General features: G+C 37.6%; 2 protein-coding genes across 2 annotated transcripts in view; one reads left to right on the top strand and one right to left on the bottom strand.

Annotated features, from left to right (window-relative positions):
* The window catches only part of LOC127626417 (delta-1-pyrroline-5-carboxylate synthase-like), a 59711-nt gene extending 57537 nt beyond the window's left edge, over positions 1 to 2174 (bottom strand). The window contains exon 1 of the mRNA XM_052102160.1: positions 2113 to 2174. The gene's annotated coding sequence lies outside the window, so the exon portion shown is untranslated. The remainder of the gene's footprint in view (positions 1 to 2112) is intronic.
* entpd1 (ectonucleoside triphosphate diphosphohydrolase 1) lies at positions 1 to 27508 on the top strand. Its single transcript, XM_052102165.1, has 10 exons — positions 1 to 289; positions 15118 to 15245; positions 15349 to 15466; positions 19109 to 19259; positions 22593 to 22752; positions 22864 to 23082; positions 23805 to 24059; positions 24161 to 24268; positions 24364 to 24501; positions 24970 to 27508. The coding sequence occupies exons 1-10, from the start codon at positions 274 to 276 to the stop codon at positions 25177 to 25179; spliced, it is 1503 nt and encodes a 500-aa protein (XP_051958125.1). The 5' UTR covers positions 1 to 273; the 3' UTR covers positions 25180 to 27508.
* Positions 27509 to 27997: the final 489 nt, after the last annotated feature.

Genomic DNA, 27997 nt, shown 5'->3' with positions numbered 1-27997 from the left:
GACATACTCTTTGTCAGTGTTTCTCTCACTCTTTCAGAAAGAGAGTGAAGTGAGAGGTAACAGAACATGGTTGGTGGTGGAGGGAGGGAGAAAACTGGTGACTAGCCCGCCCACTCATGCCCCCTTTGCCTTATAAAGAACCTCAAGATTGGGAGAGACCCTCTAAGAGAGTTGAGCCAAGTACCCGGAACAGCACAATAATAGCGGGACGTGTGAGAGACAGAAAGAGGGTGAGAGAGAAAGAGAGAGAGAGAATTATAAGACGCTGCATTCATGGATGAACAAGGAGGTAAGTCTATCAACCACTCACACATTAACACAGTCTTCACCATATTGGTGTCAGAGCAAGGCAGAATGTAATTTGGTAAGTTGTGAACAGAAAACAAGGGGAGGTAACACAAAGCAAAACTTAAAATATAACTTATTTGAATCATATTATTTGGAGCTGGATAACTGTTGGCACTAAACCAATCCACCTTTCTAAAAAGATCTAATTCAAAATGAAACAGTAGCATGTTAGTATTAGTAGTGGTGATGTACGTGTGGTCACTATTTGTTAATCTTTGTATATTGACACCAGGCATACAATTGAAGGATCATATGGTATTTAGTTTGCCACATGCTTTCTTTAATTCCACATCTACGGTTTATTGTTCGCCAAATATTAAACTAATCTGTGACAATAATTCAAAGGACTAAAAATGACCGAAAATCTCCCAACTGACCTTAAAAGGATTTATCTTAAATAATATCCCTTGAGGTATGCACATATTTTTAATCCTGGACAATCTGTCAAACAGCTCATTAAACATTAATGTGCTGCTTTTAAAGCTTAGTGCATATTTACAACCTCTAAGAAACCTATTATGGATCAGGAACTGGAAAAAGTGAGGACGATCCAGTATTGTTTTGTCCGAAAAGTGATCTCACAGTACATTTGGCTTGGTAGTGTAAACAGATTATCTGATGCTATATAAATAAAGGTGAAAGGCATGGGAATACTCGGCAGACAGCACAATCATCTAATGCCTCCCTTGTCAACATCTGGTCTTCCTCAGCAGCAGGAGCCTGCAAAGTGTATTTGTGCAGGACTCAGATTGCCGGGGCATAGTCAAAGAGGAAAAGAGAGGGAAAGATTGTTACATAATCTCAGAGGATTTCTTCCGGAGTCTGGGCATGCCATCTGGTTGCTGAGCAATCCAGAGTAACAAAACAACATGTCTGCATTGTTATCATAGCTTTAATATAATTTAGATAGCTTAAAGCTATATAATATCTCATGAAATTAAAGGTGAAGTGTGTCATATTTGCCTCGCTACGATTTGTCAGTCAAACAAGATAGTCCCGCCCCCAATTCACACTATAAGTTGAGCCAATGTTGTGGTGGGCTGGTCAGGATGCTCAAAAAGACCAATGTTTTTTTATAGCGTTACAGAGCCACAAGATCATTACTTATAGTTGTCTCTGCATATTAAGCATGGATAAAGTATGACACACTACAGCTTTAAAGGGCCAGTTCACTCCAAAATTTTAATTCTGACATCATTTACTCACCCTCATTGTTCCAAATCTGTATGATTTTCTTTGTTCCCTGAAACACCACAGGAGATGTTATGTTATTAACCGGTCCTGCTCGACCCGCACTGATTGGGATTCTAACCAGGTTCTCTAGCAAGGGAGGCGGGTGGGCTAAAGTGGAGGCTAAAGGCTACAGCCTCTAATGTCAGTCGTTAGTTTGCATCTTGACGCCAGGGGAGTGAGGTTTACACACTGCACAGTTACCTACCAGCTGGCTACTGTTACATTATCCTCAGTCACCATTCACTTTCATTGCATCTTTTTCCATATAATGAAAGTGAATGGGGACTGAGATTGCCTTTCTGGCTAACATCTACTTTTGTGTTCCATGGAAAAAAGAAAGAAAATGATATGGGCTTGAAACAAATTCAGGATGAATAAATTACAGAAATGAACTTTTTCAGTAAACTATCCCTTTAAATATCAGTTTTGCACTATTTATACCTGCACGGAACAAGTACTTCTTGGAATTATTTTGTTAGGATAAGTTCCATTGTTTCTTTCTTGTGCTAACTTGAGGAAACTAGTACTTACGTTGTGCCATCTTCGTCTCATTTCTCAACACCAAATGCCTTGAGGAAACTAAAACTTCCTGTAGCTGACACAACAAAGTCAGTGTAGATGTTCCTCCTTATTCCAGTCACATTCAGTTGAGGAAGTCCCACCCCTCCCACACACAGGGCCTCTTTTACAAGCCTGGCTGGGGTGATTCCCTTGTCTTAAAGGAGCATTTCCTTAATCCAGAAACACTTTAAAAAGTGGGATTTGGTTTTATAAAGTTAAATACTAGAAATAACAAGTAAAAGAGATATTTCACTCTTTGAGTTGAAACAGGACATAGGAAAATCTTGCATGTAAAAATGTGGTCATTGACTCTACAATGTGGTATATTGCATGTCATAGTAAATGGCTTGCGTGCATAGAGGGGTCTCTACTTACACTTGCGAATGTTGCGTGGTTTGAAGCCGTTGCAATCTGACACGAGGTACATTACCACTGTCACACAGATGCTGCTGATGTCAGAATTTGGTCTGCTTGTGATCATCACCATAAGAAAATTTGACAAACAAACTAGGCAGCTAGTCACTTTATGATATTAAGTAACATAAGAGAGATGGTGATGAATGTTTAAAAATCCATTAAGAAAATAAATAAAATTTTCTTCCGAGCAGTAATGAATAATCTATGGATTCATCTTCCCAATTAAGATGGCAAAAACAAAGTTCTGCGCTTAATAACTTTATTCGACTCCTTAATAAAGCTATATTACCCATCTGGCAGGCAGTATAAAAGATCTAGAGAGAAAATATATATATACGCAGTTAGTAGATACTACACAGTGTTATCTAGATAGTTATTACTTATCTCAAAGATTTAGAGAGAAAGTATATAAAGGTAGAATGTCTGAGCTGAAATTTCTAATCTCTATCGATGTCCCACCACAATTCAATCACTAAAAGCTGATTAACACCAATAAGATTGCAGAGGCTTCTAAGTTTTTACATTAAAACCTGTTTGAGTCAAAAAAAGCCTCCTTTTTTGTTCCAGGGTTATAATTAATTTGAAACAACATTGTGAGTAGACCAAACATTTATTTTTGAGTGAACTATCCCTTTAAGATGACAGTTATAACATGCAACACTACAAATCATTGTATTCTCCGTCCTGCTATAGCTAAAAATAGAATATGGGATGTATCTGTTATGAGGGGTGCGGAAGCAGGACAAGACGGACAAGAGGTGCGGATCCAAACGCGGTTTTTATTGACTTAAACACATAAGAAATAAAAGGTAAACACAAAGGAAAGTCCACGATGGGAAAACTGGAAACTTAAAACACAATGAAACAGATTAAACACGATGAAACAAAACACAACACAACGAAAACTAAGAACTCGGGAAGGGAACACGGACCAGGCTTAGCAACATACAAGAAACGAACGACAATCGACAGAGACTCAACAAAGAACCAGGGTTTAAATACACAGACAAAGTGGAGACAGAACGAGACACAGGTGGAAACAATGATGAGTGCAGGCAGTGAGGGAGGCCAGGAATTGTGGGAAACGTAGTTTTAGACAAGGACAGTGAAACACGGGGCGACAACAAAGAAAACGTGACATGGAGCATGAACGGTGACGGGTGAAAAGGAAAACACGGAGCAGACAAGGAAACATGACAAGAATGTGAATAGAGAAACATAGAACACAAGACAACAGTGAACATGACAGAATAAAAGAAACTACAAAAAAGACTTCAAAACCAAAACAGGAATTAAACTAAACTTCACGATGACAGTACAAAAACAAAAGACAACAGGGAACATAACAGTATCATACCGATTTAATAAATGGATACAAAGGGTTTTTGAATATTGTACTTTTACATTTTTTTCCCTAAAATCATCCGGTGCACCAAGTTGTATCTGACAGGCTACTAAATGTTATGAGTTTTAGGAATAGATGTGGGGACAGGGTAAAGGCCTTGTCAGTCTGCCAGAAACAATTGTGGAGTTATCATGCTCACACACACCCCATATGCTATTGCACGCACTACCTTACATAACTTCACTGAAGATATGTATTTGGGCGGTGGTTAAGTGGAAATTACTTTTAAAAAAAATATTGTTGGACTACTTTCTTATATACAGGGAGAGCATATCTGTGCTCGTAGCTACTTGACTGATCAGGTGTGGATGTAAACAATATGCCACAGTGAACAAAATGTGCTTGCTTTTTTATTTTTATCTTCAGGAAGAGTGATGCTAAACATCCTCTAGCTTTCACATCAGACTAGCTTGTGTTCGTTATTGAGTAATTCATGTTTTAGTTGATTTTTGAATTTGAACCTGTTGCTTAACTGGCACTAGCAAAAGCAAGATCAAGAGTTTGGTTTTGGGGTGGTACAGTTGATTAAATATTAGTTCCTCTTCACTGTATTACAGCCTGTATAGTTAAAAACAACTCATGTCTTGTCAAGTCATGACAAGTCCCCATCAATAATCAGATATGGCCAGATTGTCTCCCCCAATAATTGATTGTTGCTGTTCTGCTGCAGTCCACTATGCACCATTTTATTGTCATTAAGTTGTGTCAGAAATAACATAAAGTTATTAAAAAGAAAAAAAAAAGGGTAATTTTTTTGCACACTCATTTGTTTAACACCGCTCACCAATGTCATATGAGCCAATCAAAATGATGAAGACTCAAGTCTAAGATGCTGAATGGGAACCTCGTGGATTATTCCAGTGGTGCGCATCAGCAAGCAGTTCAGGTTAAGAGTGTTAGTGTCATTAAACATGCAATATTTGCCCATTATGATTGACATGTTGTACCGTCAGGCACAGATTTAGAAAGCAGAGGCCCCTGGGCACAAAATCTTTTTTTATAGTTTAAAACAAAACCACTTTTTCCAACTCCATTTCTTTTGATGTTAAATGTGACAGCAAAGGAGATCTATACATATCTATAAAACAAAAGACAAAATGGAAACTATCACAGAACAAAATCAACAGAATTTATTGCAATATAGCAGATTCAAATCTATGAAAATCCAGCCTAATAACATAACTAAGAATAACTATAGTCATGTCTGTACAGTCTGTCAAAATCGAACTAGCTTCCCACAGTGACCACTATTTGATCTAAAGAGCTGACTTCAGAAAAACAGCTGATTGTTGAGCACCTCTTTTTCTTTCTCTCACTGTCTCTCCCCTTCACGGAGAAACAGATGATCAACGATCTACTAGGTTGGGTACGGGTCTCTGCTTCATTTCTCTCTCAAGCGGAGTCAGGAACATTTGTTTGTGTGAGGAGATTAAAGCCTCTGTGTTCTTGTGTCATCCTGGGGTTGATGGGGTCGGGTTCACATGATGCTTTTTTCTAGTCATTAGTCATTTCACAACTCAGCAAAATGGAACACAGACACACTCACTTCCTCTGACTACAAAACAGCTCACCCAGTGGAAACAAACATCCTCCTCTGGCAGAATAAACCCTTAGGGAAAGATTGTATACTGAAATGTTCTTGAAGGGATGAAATGCATACATCATACTTGACATGGTCATTTCATTGTAAAAACAAACAACAAAAAACAAACAAACATGGAAATAAATAAAAGGAAAATTACTTCACATTGGGGGGAATTCAATAAACAGTCATATACGTATATACCTGTATATACGTATATACACTGCGTCAAGCCTCAGTTCTATTTGCCTTGTGCAATTCATGTTTAAAAAGCTTATTTAAAAAAAATGTTTACATTTCCATTTGGCAGACGCTTTTATCCAAAGCAACTTACAGTGCACTTATTACAGGGACAATCCCCCCAGAGCAACCTGGAGTTAAGTGCCTTGCTCAAGGACACAATGGTGGTGGCTGTGGGGATCAAACCAGCAATCTTCTGATTACCAGTTTACCAGTTATGTGGTTTAGACCACTACACCACACCACTCCAATGTTCACCATGTTTGTGAAAATTTTTGATTGCTTTCTTAGCAGCTGTTATTCATCAAATGGTTATCAAATGATGGAGAGAGAAATGAAAACGCAATATCAGTGGGCGCAAATTCCTTCTTAGTATATTTTCCCATAAAGTGTAGTCTCCCAGGAAAAACAAAATTACAAATAATGGAATTTATAACTATGCCTTTCCTGCTGTTACGATGAAAGACACTATTATCTCTCTGTTAGTAATGGACATCAGAGTGGAAATCTTTTCTGCTTTCCTATAATGTTAAAAAGAGACACTGAGATTTAAAGGGATAGTTCAACCCAAACAGAGAACTCTGTCTTATTTACAAACCATCATGTTGTTTCAAATATATGAGACTTTCTTCTGTGAAACACAAATAGAGATATTAGACAAAATGTTAGCCTTAATCACCATTCACTTTCACTATATGGAAAAAAGATGCAATGAAAATGAATTGTGTCTGGGGCTAAAATTCTTCCAAACATCTCTTGTTTTGTGTTTTACAGAAGGAAGAAAGTTATATAAACTCACTTTATTAAGAACACCTGTACACTTACTTATTCATGTGATTATCTAAAAAGTAAATCTTGTGCCAGCAGTGCAGTGCATAAAATAATGCAGATATAGGTCAGGAGATTCAGTTAATGTCAACATCATCCATCAGAATGGGTAAAATATGTGATCTAAGTGATTTCGACCATGGCATCATTGTTAGTGCCAGATGGGCTGGTTTGAGTATTTCTGTGACTGCTGAACTCCTGGGATTTTAACGCACAACAGGATCTAGAGTTTATTTAGAATGGTGCCAAAAACAAACAAAAAAATCCAGTGAGCTGCAATTCTGTGGATGGAAAGCCTTGATGATGAGAGAGGTCCACAGAGAATGGCCAGACTGGTTCGAGCTGACAGAAAGGCTGTGATAACTCAGATAACCACACTGTTCAATTGTAGTGAGCAGAATAGCATCTTGTTGCGTATGGGCTACAACAGCAGAAGACATGTCGGGCACTTTATTAGGACTATAGTGTTCCAAATAAAGTGCTCAGTGAGTGTAGGTTTAGTATCATATGAGCAAATGATGACAGAATTGTCATTTTTGGGTGAACGATCCATTTAATGTCATACTGCAGCATAGCACTAGAAGACTAGTCGAAGACAGTGTTCTGTCTTCAAATCTGCTGACAAGCCCATGTTGACCGCAAGATCACACTGGCATGCACTTCAAACATTGGTGAGACAGTTGCTATCCTGCATTATTTGAAAATTCGTCATGTGCATGCTTTCTAAACCACTAAACCACAAGTTTTTAGTTGGTAAATTTCTTTGTCTTTGTCAGTCTATAAGACTGAATGAACCTCACCACGGGTAATCTAAGCCCCTTGGCCTAAAGAGGCTTCTTGGCAGTCTGGCAGTCTAAAACAGTCTGATTGCTTTCAAATGGACTGTGTTTCAATTTTCACTGTTAGATAGTATGGCAAGAAAGGCAGAATTTATTGTATTATCTCTCTATGAAAAGCCTCACCCACAGCTGAATAGGAAATGTATAAACCATTGACGTGCATTATTACTTTAAGGCTTGAATGACAACTTAAAAGGCTATGCCAAGGTGAGATGATATAAGTTCTCATTAGTGTGAGCTCTGGACCTCCTAATGTCATAGCACAATATTCACACACATCACTTTTGGCTGATGGTGCTGTTTTGGGAATTATACCTGTCAATATGACAATTTGTGTCATAATATTGTTTAAATACCAGTCAGTTTCATGTATCCTCAGATACTGGCATAGAGATTGCATTGTCTATTAAGACAACACTACATGGCAATATTATGTGGTCATCTTAACCACACCCATGTGCTTTCTTTCTTTAATTCCATGGGGATCATAGGTAACAGGTTCTCCTGTTGCTCCTATTCAAGCTTCCACTCTTCTGGAAAGCTTTCCACTAGATGTTGAAACATGGATGCGGGGTTTATCTCCCATTCATACACAAGAGTATCCCTACGTGTTAAAGCTGAAATGTGTAACTTTTACGGTGTTAAAATACTTTCTCCTATCCCAGCTTATTATGCAGAGACAACTATACTGTAAGCCATTCATAGGTTAACTGTGAACACTTGCTGGGTTTTCATCCAAAATGTTTAACATTTTTTAAGAGCATTTCTAAAAAAATTACTTAAGAAAATACGAATTGTTGAGGGCTTCCATCCACTACGTAATGCACATAATCATGAGGGAGCAGCTTCGCCATGATGGAGCAATTGAATGACTTCTCCCTGCATTGGTGACAGTTTTATTTGCAAGATTAGAGCAAGTATCTAATTTTATTAAGTGCATCCACGAGACACCGCAGAATATGTGTAATATCTGATATAGTGTGGGCTGAAATAGCTGCGCCAATCTCTGCATACCTGGGAGCGCCCACTCTCAAAACAGTGTTGGTGGATTGTGAGGACCCAATTTATCGACCAGCTGTGGGTTAAACACTTCAGACTGACAAGTGCCATGTTCAAAGAATTGTGTGACAAGGTCAGTCCTTTCAGTGGGCTAGTCACATCAAGCTATCACAAACTCATAACACATGCACAAATGGTCAAAACACGTAATCGTTTTGTGAATAAACCGTTTCCATCAGCACATTTTAACTAATGTGAAACTCTAGAATGACCACCTCCTCCTAGCGCATTACATTTTAAGCGTTTAAAATGTATTCTCATAGAAAGTATTTCCATTCAGGATTTCTTATGCACAATTTCAAAATGCACATAAAATAGTTGGATGGAAACCCACCTATTGTATCTTTATTAAAATTGGTGGTTTTGAGCAACCCGTCTAGCTCGACATAGCAACATTGACTCTTGAGGGCGAGGCTATCTGTTAGTTTAATCAACAGAAGACGGGGGGCATATTCAGAAAGCTGTTTGAAAACAATGTTTATTTTTTCAATTCTGATTGCTGACGGTATAGTGATGCAAAAATGACACACTTCAGCTTTAAAGGGTTTTGTGCAGGCCACTCAAGTTCTTCACCACAAAGCTCAGTAAACCAGTAAACAATTTTACTGGTGGCATCATACGGCAGTGCCACAATGAAAGTCATTAAGCTCTTTAGTATGCCCTATTCCATTGAAAATGTTTGTCTAAGGAGATTGTATGGGTGTATGCTTGATTGTATGCAACAGATAGTACTGGAAATGATCCTAATGAATCTAGCTGAAATTGCCAAACCAGTTAAAGTTTGGCAAAATGAAAACCCAAAACTGAAAATTCTGTCATCATTTACTCACCCTCATATCGTTCCAAACCAGTATGACTTTCTTTATTCCACTGAACACAAAAGGAGATGTTGGGCAGAATGTTAGTCTCAGTCACATCCTACCATCATTTGTGTTAGTCCTAACATAATTTGTGTTCCATGGCAGACAAAGTCATACAGATTTGTAATAACAAGTGGGTGAGTAAATGTTGACAGAATCTTAATTTTTGGGTGAACTATCACTTTAATTAGAAGAGGGTCTCTGCTTACTTTTGGCTGTGTAGTGTATGGGTAATATGTATTACTACAGTTTGTGGCTACATCTATTCAAGACCTTTATATTCTTGTTTTTTGTAATCTAAACCGCATTTGAATGAGGAATACAGTTTCATTCAAACTTGACTTTCAGAATTACACAAAACACAAGGTTCTGTTGTCCGTTTCATTCATAAAAACACACAGGCATTCCAGTTCTCATGATTGTGTTCACTGAATAGGGTGGAAAGTATCATTATTTACATTGTTTCAAGAGTGTCACATTGACATGGATTACCTCATACAAGCTTACTCAGTGAGGCATGTCAGTGCAGGAGAATCCTACAGAGGACACATAAAACCTGATGTAACACGTTTAGTCCCAGCTTTGGCCAACAGTGACTGTACAGTCTAATGAGACATAATAAAAACTGCTGATGATTTGCCCAGGCTGTACTTGCTCTCAGGGGCTTTAGTAGATGATGACAGTGTCTCAATAATGGATGATCCATAGAGGAATTCAGAACTAGAAAGGAAATCTGTTTACTAGAGAGCATGAGTGTGCATTGACTTCTCTTTTCAGTATGTGTTAGTTGCTATACAAATATTCTTTGCACAACTCTGATTTCACAAGAGGAAATGCAACTTAGTTTCATAATGAAGTTCTGTTACAGAAAATTCCATTTACTCAGCCTCTTGTTTTTCCAAATCCATATGACATACATTGTGTAAAAATCAAAAGGAGATGTTAAGCAGAATGTTAGCCTCAGCCACCATTCACTTTCACTTCAATGTATCTTTTTTTATACATTGAAAGCGAATGGTGACTGAGAAAAACATTCTACCTAACACGTAACAACATGAGGGTGAGTAAATATGACAGAATTTACAGTTTAGAGTGGACTATCCCTTTAAGTAAGCCAAGGAACATGTCAACCATGGGGCCCCCTGTTATTACAGATATATCAGTAACTACTTGCATTTGGCAGAACTTCAGAGCGACTAACGCTAAAAGCTTGAGGGTGACATTTTGTATGGGATGGGTGTCTGGAAGAATGCAATGAACGGTGTAGAGTCTACTGCTGCAGTCTTTACAAGAGGGATGAACATTTGTTTTTAATCTACAGTATATTTAGTGATGTGGCTTGGGGAACAAATTACAGATAAAAATGTTTTATTGTACAACAGATAGAAACAGCTGCATTTTAAATATGAGTGTTTTCACTGTATCCCAGCAACAGTGCTTATTGCAATATAAACTGACTTTTAATTGGAGGAAGGAAACCAAGAATAAGGAACCTGAAACAACACAAATAGCTATGTACATGAACAGAACATGATTGTTTTCCACTAGGAGTCATTACAGAGGAGTTAAAGGGCCCTGATAAATTCTGTGTAATTGGTCGAAATGTTTGGGTGGAACAGCAGTGCTATTTGTTCTGGATAACAGTGTCTGATACATTCATGCAATGCATGAAGTTAAAAAGATATTTCACCCAAAATTAAAAATTCTGTTGTTGTTTAGTCACCTTCATGCCCTTTCCAAACCCGTCTGACTTTCTTTCTTGCGTGGAACATAAGAGTAGAATTTTTTTTTCATACAATGAAAGTAAATAGGGAATGAGGTTTTAAAGGGGACCTATTATTCAAAATTCACTTTGACTTGGTGTTTGTACATAAATGTGAGTCTGTAGTGTGTACACAACCACCCTACAATGTTAAAAGTCCACCCACTCCTCTTTCTCATTTAAAACAGTGTGTCAAAATTAACAGTTTTTGTTTCTGCTCTAAAGTGACGTCACTTTAGAGCAGGCCTCGCCCACGACTGGTGACGGACTTCACACTCCTCCCCTGAGTGATCTACACGCAGTCTGCAAATTCTTTTCCACGCTGGAATAGATACAGTTAGAAGAAAAATGTCTCAGCTTTGTGAGCGTCATAAGTGTTCTGTTGTTGGCTGTAAAAGTGAACATAAGAGTCTTCATGTACTCCCGGCATCAGAGCAACTGAAGACGAGTGGACAAGCTGGACTGATAATCTGGCATACCGTGTATTTTCCCAGTGGGCTGAAACACTTTGGGGCTGATCAGGGGCGGACTGGTCATCGGGAGAACCAAACGAAATGAGCCGAATGGGCCGTGATAAGCTAAAATGAGCCGCCGCATTATGCAGAATGGACCACAAAACGGCAGACAAAGGGCATCTAGAAAATCGAGAAAAGGACAGCGAACTCACCCCCTTTCAAATTTTGGGCCAGCTTCTATGTAAATCCTGGGCTGATTTCTCTTCCCAGTCCAGTCCTGCCTGAACTCCGGTATTTACGCTGTCAGTCATATAGGTTCTGATTTGTTTTTGCGGTTGTAACCAAAGCACAAGCTGTAAAGGCACAGCCCTTTTACGGAAATGGGGAGGGGAGTAGCAGCTCATTTGCATTTAAAGAGACACATACAAAATCAGCATTTTTGATTCCACCCAAAAAGAGGCATTTAGAACATGGTATAATAAATGATCCGTGGGGTATTTTGAGCTGAAACTTCACAGACACATTCTGGGGACACCTGAGACTTATATTACATCTTGTAAAAAGGGGCATAATAGATCTCCTTAAAGCTCCATTCTACCTAACATCTCCTTTTGTGTTCCATGGAGAAAAGAAGCTCAAACAGGGTTGGAACAACATGATGGGTGATGTCAGGAATACGGGTGTAAATGATGAAAGGATTTTAATTTTTGGGTGAACTATCCCTTTCTGTCTCTTTTCTCTGATAGGCCAAACTGACATGACTTGTCTAACCTTTAAAATCAATGTTAAATCTTGCATAAAAATGTATATGGTATGGTATTTCTCTTTTGATTCACCTTTTCATGGATGGTGTCCTAATATGAGGATAGTTCCCTAATAAAACAAGTTGTATGCAATTTAAGTTAATACATCTATTTTTTTTTTTAAATAGTTTGTGCATTAAAATAGTTCGATTTAGACTTTAGACCTTTTTATTGATTAATACCAAACATCTAAATCTTGGCAACTGACTTGCATGCCAATGACAGAAGCTTCAAATAAAGTTTGCTTAACCGAGGGTGATCTGTATGCAGCTCATTCAGGTGCTCAAAAGTGGGTCAATTCCCTGAGGGGGTGTTCAAGGGAATTCCGCTCACTGGCACATGTAGCGGTACTGCACTGCCTTGCTCCACATGCAAAACGGATATTTCCCCAAATTCACATTCATATATACTCTTGTATGACATGAAGAGCTACGCGCATAGATGTGTGAATGATCTTCAACTCAAATGACCTGGAATGCACGTTCGCACGATGGAAATGTAATTCAGAAGCCACTTAAATCTCGTTTGTTTGGAAGTTACCGCAGAAACCACGGCAGTTGTTTTCTCCGTGCTGCTGACACACTCTCCCGCCTATGAAAGACGCATGACCTGTGGAGTCCTCATGGGTAGGTGAAAAGAACACCGAGGCGCACTGATTATAATGCACAACTCATGCCATATGCTACTTTCCGCTTAACAGAGACATGTCAACCAAGCAACATCATGAGAAGTGGCTATATTGGACTTTGCAAGAACTGTTTTCAGAACAGTAGAGGAACGGAAGTAAATTATATTTTACTTGAATTCAAGATGATTAATATTTACTATATATGTAGCCTACTAATGTAATATATAACATGTACTGTAGCCTATTGATGTAGAATATTGAGGAGATGAGTTAGATGAAAGCGGTTTCAAAATGTAATGTAGGCTTTTAAAAATATAATTACATTTTTGTCAACAAATAAGTTTACTTTTTTGACCTAAAGCCAGGGTATTATTTGTAACAATGGCCTAAAATATTATTACCTATAACTGGAGTTTTTATTTTATTTTATTCAAAGTTATAATTAGGGTTGTTGACAAATATGTTTGTCTGAGATGATTTCTATGAATCAAGTTCATAGAAATTTAATATTTGTGTCCATATTGGTTTCATACATTTTTGAAGAAACATTTAGATATAGCATTTCCCATTGCTCCCAATTTGGAATGCCCAATTCCCAATACTTAGTAGGTCCTCCTGGTGGTGTGGTTACTCAAGTCTCAGTTACCTCTGCTTCTGAGACCGCCAGTCCACGCGTCTTATCACGTGGCTCTTTGTGCATGAGACTCCCAGCATGTGGAGGCTTCATGCTACACCCCAATCTATGCAAAACTTACCACGTGCCCCATTGAGAGCGAGGAGGTTACCCCATGTGACTCTACCCTCCCTAGCAACCTTGCTTAGGATACCTGGCTGGAGTCACTCAGCACACCCTGGATTCGAACTCGCGACTCAAGGGGTGGTAGTCAGCATCAATACAGGCCCCCAGGCTATAGCAAATGCCACTTAAAATTCTTTCCCTGCACCTTGAAAACACATGAGTGTGTACAATTTAATCATTAATTAAAAAAAAAACATAGTAACATGACTGATTTGGTGGACAAATGTTTTTCAAATATTATTATTTTAAAATCAGAATCAGATTCAGTTTTATTGCCAAGTATGCTTACACATACAAGGAATTTGTCTTGGTGACAGGAGCTTCCAGTCAACAACAATACAAACAATACCAAAACAGCAGCAAGACATGGGTAATTAAAACAAAAAACAAAAAAGAATACAAAATAAATAATTATACATATATGTACATACACTCACCTTCATACATACCCACATACACACACGTAGTGCAAATCTATTACAAACTGTTATACAGAGAACAAAAAACTGTATATTATGTACAGAGCAATGTAAGTAATGGAAGAAGTGGATATGTTGGATAATATAAATAGAATTAAACTGTGTATTGCACATAATGAAAATGAAACTGTTTTTATTATAAGAAATTATAAAAAAGATTTTTACAAACTACTTATCTAGATAATTTTTTCAAGAATTTAATCTTTTATCCATCAGTCACTGGATGGTTACTCCACTTAGACATTTTGAATTTAAGAAAAATATCTTCAAACTCAGAAATCATATCAAATCAAACTCATTTTAATCATAACAGATGTGTATTCAAGTAATTGTTTTGTGTGAATTGCATTTTAACTGTATTTTGGAATAATAGTTCCAGACAAAAAAAAGTCATTGGCCTATTTTCTTTGATCATTAAAATACATGATACCAAAATAAACATCATGAAGGGCCTCTTGTATAAACAGTGGCCAGACAGATGTAATGCACAGCTGAGTGCACAATGACATGACTTAAAGCCTTGTTTGTTGTTCCTTTTAACTGAAAGGATGGGTGATCTTTTATTTATTTATTTTATAAACACCTCACCAAGGTTAGGGATGAATATTTATTTTATATTTATGTGAAGTATCAATATTTAAAACATTTTCCCAACAGTAATGTTTTTTTATTCATCAGTTGCTGTTATAACGTAAGCTATAAATAGAGTTATTGTAGGGAATGTATGCTATAAATTAAACTCACAATAAACACTGAGCCTGTCAAATATTACAATTGTTATTAAATGTCAACCTGTTATCTTTATTTTACTCTGTTTAGAAGTAAAAGTGAAGAACCCATGCCACAGGCCAGTGTTCATCTTTCTGGCTGTTATTATTTCCCTGGGAATCATTACCATGGTGTCCATTTCTGTTGTCCAGAACAAGCCTTTACTCCAGAAGTATAAGGTATGAACTATTCACTATGAGTAATTAATAATGCTCAACTAAGAACACTTTTAGTTGAGATGTAAATATTATAAATTTTTTCTAATATGGTCTGTGTAAACAGTATGGAATAGTTCTGGATGCTGGTTCCTCCCACACTTCAGTGTTCATCTATGAATGGCCAGCAGAGAAGGAAAACAACACAGGCATGGTACGGCAGAAACACACCTGCAATGTGAAAGGTACATGATCCCTAATTTTCTGTGCAGTCTTCAAGATCTAATGTCATGGATTCTAATGGAATAGCTCTCATAACTCAAGAAACAGCTCTGGCTACATTACTGTGTTTTTTACTTTTCTTTTATCTAACCTTCATGTTTTGTTTGGGGTCTGAGATACACAAAGGCAATTTCATATCTCAAGAAACAGATTAATATTGAAATATCAGGTTGAGAAATTCAACTACTAACTACATTTATTTGAATTATTGCAATAGCAATGTGTTTTTCAAAACCCAAAACAAAAGCAACGTTACTATATTGGATAGGTCATATGAAATATGCATGCCTACTTTGTGATACAATAGAGCAATGCTTCAATAATATCTGTCAAATGTGTTTTGAATGGGCTAGAGAAACACAGTAAAATAATTTGAAGTGGAAATATGAAAATGTCATTTAAAAATTACTATAATTTTTTTTTATACAAATCATTGGGGTCTCTATAGGATCCCAAAGATAAAGACATAAAGTTAAAAGAACATGAGGGTTAAGAACCCTTCAATACAGTATGTTGATAACAGTGGCGGCTGCTGGTCTTTCAAAGAGGGGAAGCTCATTTTCGGCCTACAATATAAACTTATTTAAAAGTAAATTATGCCCTACGTTCCTTTTCGAGAAAATGCACTGTGACTCTGTCGTACCAACTAGGCGTCTTTTCCAGTGACTTGACCAATGTCTTCTCAATGGCCAGCAGAGCTAGGCTGCTTAAACGACCTTGGCCCATTGTGTTACGGGTGTAGGACTTGAGACGCTTTAAACAGGAGAAGCTCCTTTCTACACCTGCAGATGTAGCTCCAATTGTTGCCACTAATGAGAACAGTTTGTAAAGCTGAGGCATTGCACTGTCCAACTCCATGTCTTTGAGGAACACCAAGTAATCACACAGCTTTCCCCTGTTACCCTGCAAGTCCTGATCTGAATACAGGACTTGAAGTTCAGACCTCAGACTCCCTGAATCAAAGTGATGGCCATAACTTTTCTGGACACTTTGGAAGGCCTCCTCTGGAAATTCTTGTCTCATGTCATCAAATTTCCCTAGATTGACTAATTCTAAGAAGAGCATACTTTCCAAATTTGAAAAACGTTGAGGAATCTGCTCCAAGATGTTATCAAGGATTGCCATGTAGAGATTTCTGTAGTGCTCTTGGGGATCCTGCAATTGGGTCAGACGGTGCTTTCTCATGGGCTCATCTCGTGGGTCTGATGTGAGATCTGCTGTTTTGGCATAAACAGCTTGGAAAGCCCCCTCTGACCTTTTCTCTTTGACAAATGCAAGAAGAGATTCAATTCTTTTCTTGCAGTAAAAAACATCCATCGCCCTCTGCTGGACAATATGAAAGACCACATCAGTCTCAGTGAAGATTTGTTCATATGTGTACAACATGAACACAAACTCAAAATCCTCCAGTTTCCTCAGAAAGCCTTTGGCACAATCCAGTGTATCATCATCAATTGTCGTGTCTGCAATGATGTTTTCAAATGTCTGCAGGAGGCCATCATAATTGTTTGCCACAGTGCTCACTATCCGTGATGTGAAATTCCATCGAATAGGAGCGTTTCTGGGCAACCTTGAACAGCCTGCAGACTCCAGAAAAGACGTCCTCTTTGTGGATTTTGAAAAAAATGTGCCAAACCCAGAGAGTGATGCAAAAAAAATTCTGCACTCAGGCAAGCATTTAGCCCCCTGTGACAGCACCAGATTCAGTCTGCGTGCATAGCAATGCACAAACATTGCACTTGGGGCTATTGCTTTCACTTTGGCCTGCAGACCATTGAGTGCTGAAGCCATGACAGCAGCCCCATCATAGGTCTGTGCCACAAGCTTATCCTTAAAATTGTAGGCCTGCATGTTCTCATTTAAAACATCAAAACGGACTGAGCATCTCGCCCTCCAGAAACATAAAAAAATCCAATAAAGCGCTCCTGAATTTTACCTGCACTATCCACATAGCGAACAATGACAGAGAGTTGGGCACGGCAGGATATATCAGTTGTTTCATCCACCTGCCATCCAAGAAAGGGAGCATCCTGAATTTCATCTCTGATCTGATCAGAAATGGTGGCTGCAAGAGCAGAGATCAAGTCATTTTGAATAGTATGGGACATACCAGAAAACACAGTTGAGGACTCTAATTGTGTGGACAGTACAGAGTCATATTTAGATAATGTTTCTGTGAACGCCCTGTAATTTCCCTTGTTGGATGATTCACTACTCTCATCATGTCCCCTAAATGACAGCTCCTGTTGGCCAAGCAAGGATGTTACATCAATAAGGCGGTTTAGGAAGGCCCTGTTTTGTTTGACTGTTTCATTATGTTTAGTCACTTGAATGCTAGCACCTTCATTGATTGCATGCTCAACCCTGATCCTGCCCATGCAACTTAATCTTGCACATTCACTCACATGTTCATTGCTCTTTTCATGTCTTTTATATGCCCTGTCAAAGTTAGACAGATCTCCAAACCCCACTTTTGACCAAACAACACATCCGTGAGATGGTTTCATCAAGAGGCATGGCCAGCAGTACATTTTATTTGTCACAGCACTTCCAGTCAGCCAGCTAACTTTGTCATACCAGGAGAGCTGGAAAAGACCTGTTATTTTTCCCTATTTTTTGCACTAAATCAATCTTAGGTGTTGATCTGCCCTGCTGTTTAATTCTAATTTTTTCCTCGTAAGGAAGACTTTCAAATGGCTTCGCCAAAATCAGGTCGACAATATTAGCACCGTCTGCCATCGTGCGCAGTTTAACCCGTACGACGCTAGCCTAGCCTACTGTATGAATGAATGAATGAACGAACGAACGAACGAATGCTCTAAAACAAAATATATTAAACTTGGTAAAACTGAAACAAGGAATGTGGTGTATAATTGTGTGAAATGTATTATGCAAATTGACTAGCAATTTCGCCAAACAAATATAAAGAAATATGTTGCAGCAGTTTGTCTTTCGACTACACTTGAGAAATCCACGATGGGACTGAGCGCGAAATAGCTTCAGTGACTTCTTATAGTACAGATTCAGCTGTTAATCAAAAGGAGATGCAGTCTTTCGACAGATCCTCCAATCATCACGCGGAAGCCCGGAGTCCGGGCCAGCCCACTCCTCATTCACCCCCAGAGACGCTGAGCGTCCGTGGGCGGGACATAATCGCAGCATTTATCCAATGACCGTCTATTTTCGGAGCACTGAAAAAAACTGTTCAGAGCAGCCCCATTGAAGTCAATGGATGCTCGGCTTCAACAGGGAAATGCACTGACGCTACGGGAATGTATGAGAAGTAAATAGAGTCAGCTGACCTGCTATATGTAATGTAGCTGATTCTGAACGAACTCGTCTTCGAGATGAACGTGTTCTAACGCATTTTTAGTCAATAAATTGTTTACACAATAGTACATATTTGACCATTATTTTTTTTGACATTATAGGGGAAGCTGAGCTTCCCTTGCAGTCTTAAAGAAATCCCCACTGGTTGATAAGTAGTTTTAACACGTCACATCATTTCTAAGAGCACTTTCCTTGTTAAAACAGCTTATAGGCAAAGTCTGTATGGGTAACCTGAGAAACTAGTTGCTGTGCACGCTGCTCTGTTTTCCCTGTAGGTAAAGGCATCTCCAGTTACTCAGCTAACCCACAAAAGGCTGGCACATCCCTGCAGGATTGTATGGAGGAGGCCAAGCAGATAATACCTGCACACAGACACAGGGAAACTCCAGTATACCTGGGGGCCACAGCAGGCATGCGATTACTCAAGTAATTACTTCTCAGTACTGTCGACATGAGAAATCAAAGTGGGAGAATATTTTTCCAGAAATAATGGGGTTTGAAAATAATTCTGAAATCACACGTCAAACAGAGAAACTTTAAGTAAGCTAAATTAAGACTTAAAAATCAATGATACATTTTCAAATTCATAGCAAGTAGTAATAAAATTACGAGGTGGCAAAATTTTAAGAAATCTAATGATTTAGCTTGGACAAAATACGTAAGAATTGTATTGGGTAAGTTACTCAAAATAAGTAATGTTCTACAAATGACTAACTATTAAAGTTACAAATTATTATTATGAATTACTTATCTAAAATTTAATCAGATTACTGTACTGATTACTTCATCTAATAAGTAATCACATTACTAATCATTGTACTTTTAAGTTACATACTAAGGGCCTGTATACACCTCAAATATGTCAAGTTTACCCTGCCCAAACAGTGCTACATCAGCATAGGAAAAATGTGAAACATAACAGCTGTCACCAAATATTTGCATTGGGCTTGTGTCACGCAGTAAATAATAACAAAGAAAGAGACAAATGCATGTTGTAGGAGAGACAGAACTTACACTCACCTAAAGGATTATTAGGAACACCTGTTCAATCTCTCATTAATGTAATTATCTAATCAACCAATCACATGGCAGTTGCTTCAATGCATTTAGGGGTGTGGTCCTGGTCAAGACAATCTCCTGAACTCCAAACTGAATGTCAGAATGGGAAAGAAAGGTGATTTAAGCAATTTTGAGCGTGGCATGGTTGTTGGTGGCAGACGGGCCGGTCTGAGTATTTCACAATCTGCTCAGTTACTGGGATTTTCACGCACAACCATTTCTAGGGTTTACAAAGAATGGTGTGAAAAGGGAAAAACATCCAGTATGCGGCAGTCCTGTGGGCGAAAATGCCTTGTTGATGCTAGAGGTGAGAGGAGAATGGGCCGACTGATTCAAGCTGATAGAAGAGCAACTTTGCCTGAAATAACCACTCGTTACAACCGTATGCAGCAAAGCATTTGTGAAGCCACAACACTCACAACCTTGAGGCGGATGGGCTACAACAGCAGAAGACCCCACCGGGTACCACTCATCTCCATTACAAATAGGAAAAAGAGGCTACAATTTGCAAGAGCTCACCAAAATTGGACAGTTGAAGACTGGAAAAATGTTGCCTGGTCTGATGAGTCTCGATTTCTGTTGAGACATTCAGATGGTAGAGTCAGAATTTGGCGTAAACAGAATGAGAACATGGATCCATCATGCCTTGTTACCACTGTGCAGGCTAGTGGTGGTGGTGTAATGGTGTGGGGGATGTTTTCTTGGCACACTTTAGGCCCCTTAGTGCCAATTGGGCATCGTTTAAATGCCACGGCCTACCTGAGCATTGTTTCTGACCATGTCCATCCCTTTATGGCCACCATGTACCCATCCTCTGATGGCTACTTCCAGCAGGATAATGCACCATGTCACAAAGCTCGAATCATTTCAAATTGGTTTCTTGAACATGACAATGAGTTCACTGTACTAAAATGGCCCCCACAGTCACCAGATCTCAACCCAATAGAGCATCTTTGGGATGTGGTGGAACGGGAGCGTCATGCCCTGGATGTGCATCCCAAAAATCTCCATCAACTGCAAGATGCTATCCTATCAATATGGGCCAACATTTCTAAAGAATGCTTTCAGCACCTTGTTGAATCAATGCCACGTAGAATTAAGGCAGTTCTGAAGGCGAAAGGAGGTCAAACACAGTATTAGTATGGTGTTCCTAATAATCCTTTAGGTGAGTGTATTTCCTAATTTATTTGAAGCAGATCGCTGATGAAACTAATATAACACTGAAATGAGCGCAGCTGATGTGCATGATGCGTCTTAGCTAAGTCAAACCCGAGGGGAACCAGACAGTGTGCCCATACACAGACACACACGCGCTAGGCAAATTCACTTGGAATCAAATAATAAAGCACATCTTTTAAATTCACTGCCCGGAATTAGCATTATCACGGAAGTGAACTCTGTATTATTTGCATATAGTGTGGGAATTGAAGATCGCATATCCAGTTATATACATTTGGTGGAGACAAATTGATGTAGCCAAGTGTAAATGTAATGAGCTTTTTCAATCGGATAGGAATCCGATCAGTAAAAACGCATAAAGTGGCTGAGTGTAAATAGGCCCTAAATCACTTTTGCTATTAAAGTTTTTGGTTTTTCGCTAAAATTCCAAAGGTGTATATTTTCACCTCATTCGTTGTGTGCAAGTAATGTACTTAAAAGTACGAAATTGAATTGAAAGCCAGTAACTGTAATCTGATTACAAGCATTTAAATGTAATGTATTGCACTACTTTTTTAAAACTAAAAAGTAATTAAATTACAGTAACTAATTACTTTGTAATCGGATATACCTAATACTGCTCATAAACAAACCAATGAACAGAGTTTTTGTGATTTTTAGAAAATCTAAGCCCTAGCCCAAATCCTTACCCAGAGCCTAAACCTAACCAAGATTTTAATAGAAAATACTTTTAGAGAACTATCAGTAAGAAATATTTTTCTGACAAGGGAGGCATAATACAGGTTATTGACATTTACAGTCATTTGTACTGCATACTGTAAATAAATATGGAATGAGTGACCAAATTTGTTAACTGACATTTCTTAAAATAAAATGTCATATTGGAGCTAAATATGATGCCTATATTGTATATATTTTAAATTCTATTTGATTATTGATTGGTCTAAATGGAAAAAAAGTTGTACTATTTTTGTACGAGCCAAGTCGTACAATATCTTATGATTTCGCCATCTCGCACAAATTATTATGAGTTGTCATGAGACTATATTGGAGAGTACAGTGGAATTTAGAATGTAAGAATGTCATTCCATTAGATAACAAAATACAAACCAAGTGGCATCTTCAAACAAATGATGTTGGCCCTTTATTCAAAAATAAGTTAACTGCACACTTAACTAACTTCACAAAGTAATGTTTAGTGTATGTGGACATGCTTCACTCTGTTTGAAACCCAGTAAGTGTACAAATACTTTTTGTCTTAATTTTGAACAGTATATCTATTTTTTTTTTTTATTTCAAACCAAACAACTTTTTATTTCTTGTCCTTGAAAAGTATGCTTGTGTTAACTTTAAGATAAATGCCACTAGCTTTAATTTTCCTATTTAATGCAATGGCGTTCATGCAGTTTTTAGTGTGTTCAGTTCCCAAATACTTTTTGGGGCCACTGTGTGTGACAAATCAAACTTTGAAACTTAATTTCTGAAAACACTTGTATGATTAATAATTTTTATTTTCTCAAGGATGGAGAATGAAGTGGCCTCAGGCAAGGTCCTTGATTCAGTAGCACATTCTCTGCAGATGTCCCCCTTCTCCTATCAGGGAGCTCGTATCATTTCGGGCCAAGAGGAGGGAGCTTTCGGCTGGATCACTGTTAATTACCTCAGCGAAAACTTGAGAAAGGTAAAGTTCACCCCAAGTTTGCAGAATCTTGAACTTTGTGCATACATCTCAAAGTAATTATTCTGTAGGTTCCCTGTGCTTTTCATGCAAGATATTATTTTGAACTTGTAGGCCACTGGTACCCTTGGAGCTCTGGACCTTGGTGGGGCATCTACTCAGATAACCTTCGTTCCTAAGCAGGAAATTGAATCAAATGACAATTCAATTGACTTTAGGCTGTATGGAAATGATTATCGCCTATACACCCACAGCTTTCTCTGTTATGGGAAGGACCAGGTTCTTAAGCTTTCTCTGGCTGACAAATTATGGTCAACACTTGCAGTTAATAAGGTAATGACCATGCTTGTCTTTGAAAATGGTTCTCAACTTGTGGGTTAAGTCACAGGTCCCTGTTCTGATCAAACAGAAGGGGAAAAAAAACAATGCTTAATGCAAGTAATAAAACAAAACAAACCATAATCATGCATAGTTAGAATTGCTAAATATATAAGATGAGGAAAGGGAGGAGAATTATATCCCCATATGTTGTGCTGTTAACATCAAAGGCTGTGCATCCAATCAGACTCTATGGTATTTTGGCTCAAATTCATGTGTAACTTGGTAGAGCTAGCCAAATTATGCAGATACCACCATGGGCAGGTTGCTTGACATCCCATCAACCTCGAAAACCATGAACATGAAACTAAAGAAGGTAACATACTGTAAATATATGCAATATTCCATATTGTGTTTTCTAGTTTTAATAGTTTATATCCAGTATTAATTTGTCACCTTAATTGAATATATATAAAGTGATGCTATTTAATTCTGCCACCAGTTTAAAAGTAGCTTCCCCAGTTCTGACCACAATTTGTTTTGAGGAGTGAATTATTGACTGTGGAGACATTTTTGTTTGCTTGTGTATCATCAATTCTGATGTGTTATACGCCACTATATGTCCAATGTAAAATCTTGGTTCTGAAGCAGAACCAGTTGAGAACCACTGGTATAGACCACACTTGGCTCTTATATAATGTATCGTGTCTTATATTTGTAAATGTTCTTTCCCCAAGACAGACCCCGTTGAGTTAATGGACCCTTGCTTCCACCCTGGATATAAGGTCAACAAGACATTTCAGAGTTTCTTCGACACCCCCTGTTTAAACAAATCGAATACCCCGCCAAATAAAAACTTAACCCATGTGGGGTTGGGGGATTGGTCGATGTGCCAACAATCAGTGAGAGAGGTTTTTAACACCAATCTTTGTAAATACTCAAGATGCTCTTTCAATGGTGTTTTCCAGCCTTCTGTTGATGGAAATTTTGGGGTAAGAAACAATGGTGATTTCTTTCATTTAAGTTAATCAAGGCTAGATGCAAGTCATTAATATTGATAACTTTCTTGTCTCCCACATGTTTCACTCTCAAGGCCTTTTCTGCTTTCTACTTTGTAATGAACTATTTAAATCTGACCTCTGACACATTAGACAATGCAAAGGAGAAACTGGCAAGGTACTGCTCCACCCCATGGGAAAAGGTGAAATGATTTGTTTACCATCTTAAAAAGATGTTAAAACGGTTCATCTTTGTTGGAGCAGGATGTCTAAATGTGAACTCGTCTGTCTTTTGTAGATTGTAGAAAATCATCCCAATATAAAGCAGAAGTATCTTTCAGAATACTGCTTCTCAGGAACCTACATTCTGACTCTTCTGGAATATGGATACAAATTTACCTCTAACAACTGGAAAGACATCCGTTTCATTAAGAAGGTAAACATGGCAGGAATTCATTCATGAATGAATTCACTAAACAGTTGTACTTTTATCGGTTATTTCAGTGCAAAAACCTACTTATTCACTTACCAACCGCAATCCAGCTGGGGATAAATGTGCTGAAATAGAGCTGCACCATAAATATAAGTGATTGCAATTGTTTTTCAGTGCAAACACTCTCAACAACCCTTTCTATGTTAATTAGGCCAATTAAAGATTGGGACTTTCTCACAAAATTCATTGCTATTTGCATGGCACATTATCATTTAATTCTGAAACAGAATTTCAAAAGATGTTAGGGTATATATTACTGTACAGCCATAGTGAAGTGTGCTAGAGTAGTCAGCCTTAACTTATTTCTCCTCTTATAAAGATTATGCGGGTACATATGTGTGTGAAATAAGATTGTGTTAAGAGGTATGTTGAGGATAGCAGTGTTGACAATCTCTCTCTCTCTCTCTGCAGATAGGAGAAAGTGATGCAGGCTGGACTTTGGGTTACATGCTAAACCTGACCAACATGATCCCAGCTGAAGCTCCAGACACGCCCCTGATGCCTTACGGGGGATATGTCACATTTATGCTCCTCTTTTCACTTCTAATATTTGTTCTCTTCTTTCTGGCCTTCATGTACTTCCGTCGCTCCACTAGGACAGCCCAGAAAGACATTATTTAGCTGGACAATGACAGGCCTATTATGCTGTGATCTCTTAACATTGAATGTTTGGTAACACTTTACAATAAGGTTCAATTTGTTAATATTACTTAACGTGAAATAACAATGAACAATACTTTTACAGCATTTACTAATGTAGGTTAATGTTAGTTTCAACATATACTAATACATTCTAATCAAAAGTTGTATATGTTAACATAAGTTAATGCCCTATGAGCTATATTTACTAACATTAAGATTAATAAATGCTGTAATATATATTGTTCATTGTTTGTTCATGATACCCAATACATTAACTAATGTTAATGAATGGAACCTTATGGTAAAGTGTTACCAAATGTTTATTTCTGCAGGATGTAATCCGTACTATCCAGAACAATGGGTGTTTCTCAATGCTATTCTTATGTTCTTGTGAAAATCAGTATTGTCTAACTATCTTGAAAGAGCAAACTTGGGAAGACATGAGGACGTAAAACGCATCTGCGAGTTTTAAGATGTGACGCAACCTCTTATTATAACTATTTTCTTTTTTTGGAGGTGCTTTATGATGTCAAACAAGTCCACAAGAACACAAAAAGAATGGACATTGGGAAACGGCAAATGTTTTGTCTTGATTTAAAGGGATAGTTCAAGCATAAATGAAGATTCTGTCATCATTTACTCAACCTCATTTTACATTTCAAAGAATTTGGACGTTATACCTCATATGAAGGATAAAAAGGCTTTGTGAGAGCTATGAGTTACAGGTTCCAATGACACTGAAGGGGCATCAAAGGGAAGATTTGTTTTTTCATGACAACTTCAGGTTACCTCTGAAAATCTCTTGTGCTTCTAAAAGATTTTGAGAGGCAACCTGAAGTTGTCATAAAAACACAATAGAATGGGAATAGAACAAACTCATCAACAACAGCTTTTAGCTTTGGGGAGCTGGGTCAAGAGGGTTGCAAGGCTTCCTTAAAAGAAAAGTGCAATGACATACAATATATTGTGTGGATGAAGCTCAATCAAAGGCATTTCTGGCATTATGTTGATTACATAATTATTATTTGTTTTTAGAATTGTCCATCCTTTAAAAACAGAAAACACAGCAAAAATCAAGGTGTGAGGGGGGAGTTAAAGACAGAAATGTGAAGCTTATAATTGTATAAAAGCACTAACATTAATTCTTCTGTTAAAACTCATACATTATTTGAGCTGTAAAGTTGTTTAAATCATTTACTGGATTACATGGTTTAAAGTGTCACTTTGTCGCCATGTTAAGATGGAAAAAGTGGACATAACTGTACAGAGAAAAGATTAGCAAGTGATTTTATCACACTAAAATCATGTTAGCATGCATATTGTTTATGTCTTTTGGCTATACACTTGAGTATTTTAACATTTACGGATTGCCCACTTCAATTTTAGTACCAAATTTTTCACCCCGATTATTTTATTTTTTACAGGAAAAATCGAAATAAATGTTTGTGGTTATCAACATTATGCAGCAGATGCTGTCGATTGAGCTTAACATGTATTGAACCCAGAATATTCCTTTAATCAAGAAAAAACTTCATAAAAATATTTAAAGTATCTTTTACTCTTTTAGTTATTATAAAGAAAATTCTGTGAGGACAAAGGTCTCTAGTTGTACCTCCCTAATTTGAATTATGGTCTTATGGGTATTATTGTGTTAAACACAATAAAAGCTTCCAGCATAGCATATTTGTATGAATTGCCAATTGAGGGCCATGTTGTTAGGGTTGTTACTGCATGATTTTGCTCTCTTCCTGTGCTTACCGTTTCTTGCTTTTTCTTGCATTTATTTTATCATACCACAGGAGCGTTAAAATCATCATTTGTGCTCAAAATAGTAGCTCTTGTCTGCTTTAAGGCACATTCTGTATGTGAAATTCCTGTTTATGGCTCTGAAATATGTAAAATAATGTGAATTCTGATTTTGTTTTTATATATTTAAACAACACCTGCAAATTTCTATATTAAATCAACAAAATGTGATTCATGGATATGCATATAGATTTTATATATATTTAATTGAAAAGCATGCTTGACAGATCAAATATTGATAGACTTTTAACTGACGGTTAAATTGGGATTGTTGAGGTAGGGGAACCCTAACAACCCCCACCACCTCCCGCTTCTAGACAAATATAGCAGACAAGGTTCCAACACAGACTACACAGAAGCATAATGCTTATGTAATTAACTTTAAAGGAGTTTTCGAACAAACACACTCGCTAAATGGAGATGAAATGCATAAAAAAACCTGAACTGCGTACCTGCAGGAAATAAAATAAAGTGACAAACTGCCAATATTTTTTTTTCTTGTTTTAATCAGAGGTGCCAAAATGACCCAATTTAACCACTGCTGATAAACCTTGATACATTTTTGAACTTTTATGAATAACTAAATGTAACATGCATAGTATGTACCTTCATTCTTTATTATTTCTATTTAGTAGTAACAAAATAATCATCCTTACAAAGGTTTACATTAAGCCTTAATTCCACAGGAATATTAGAACCAAGTATTGCCACTGATAGAGATAAAATGTAACATTAATCTGAAGAATCCATGGGTATTGTCTTTCTTTCAGATTATGAGGCCATAACACTGTCAAATGCATACACAGAGTAAATAGAACCAGTTTGAGATTATAGCACATAACAGGAATATTATATTGAAGAGTGTGACGAAACATCAGCAATGGAGAAACTGGCAATATACAGTACTTGTATATATACACTGTACTTAGGTACTTCATTCAACCCATGAAGCGACAATGGAATATACACATCTACATTAGAAATAACAGTT

Source organism: Xyrauchen texanus, chromosome 33 (genome assembly GCF_025860055.1).
Source record: "Xyrauchen texanus isolate HMW12.3.18 chromosome 33, RBS_HiC_50CHRs, whole genome shotgun sequence".
NCBI lineage: Eukaryota > Metazoa > Chordata > Actinopteri > Cypriniformes > Catostomidae > Xyrauchen > Xyrauchen texanus.
The sequence above is the reverse complement of the archived record's forward strand: the minus strand, read 5'-3'. Positions and strand labels throughout refer to the sequence as shown.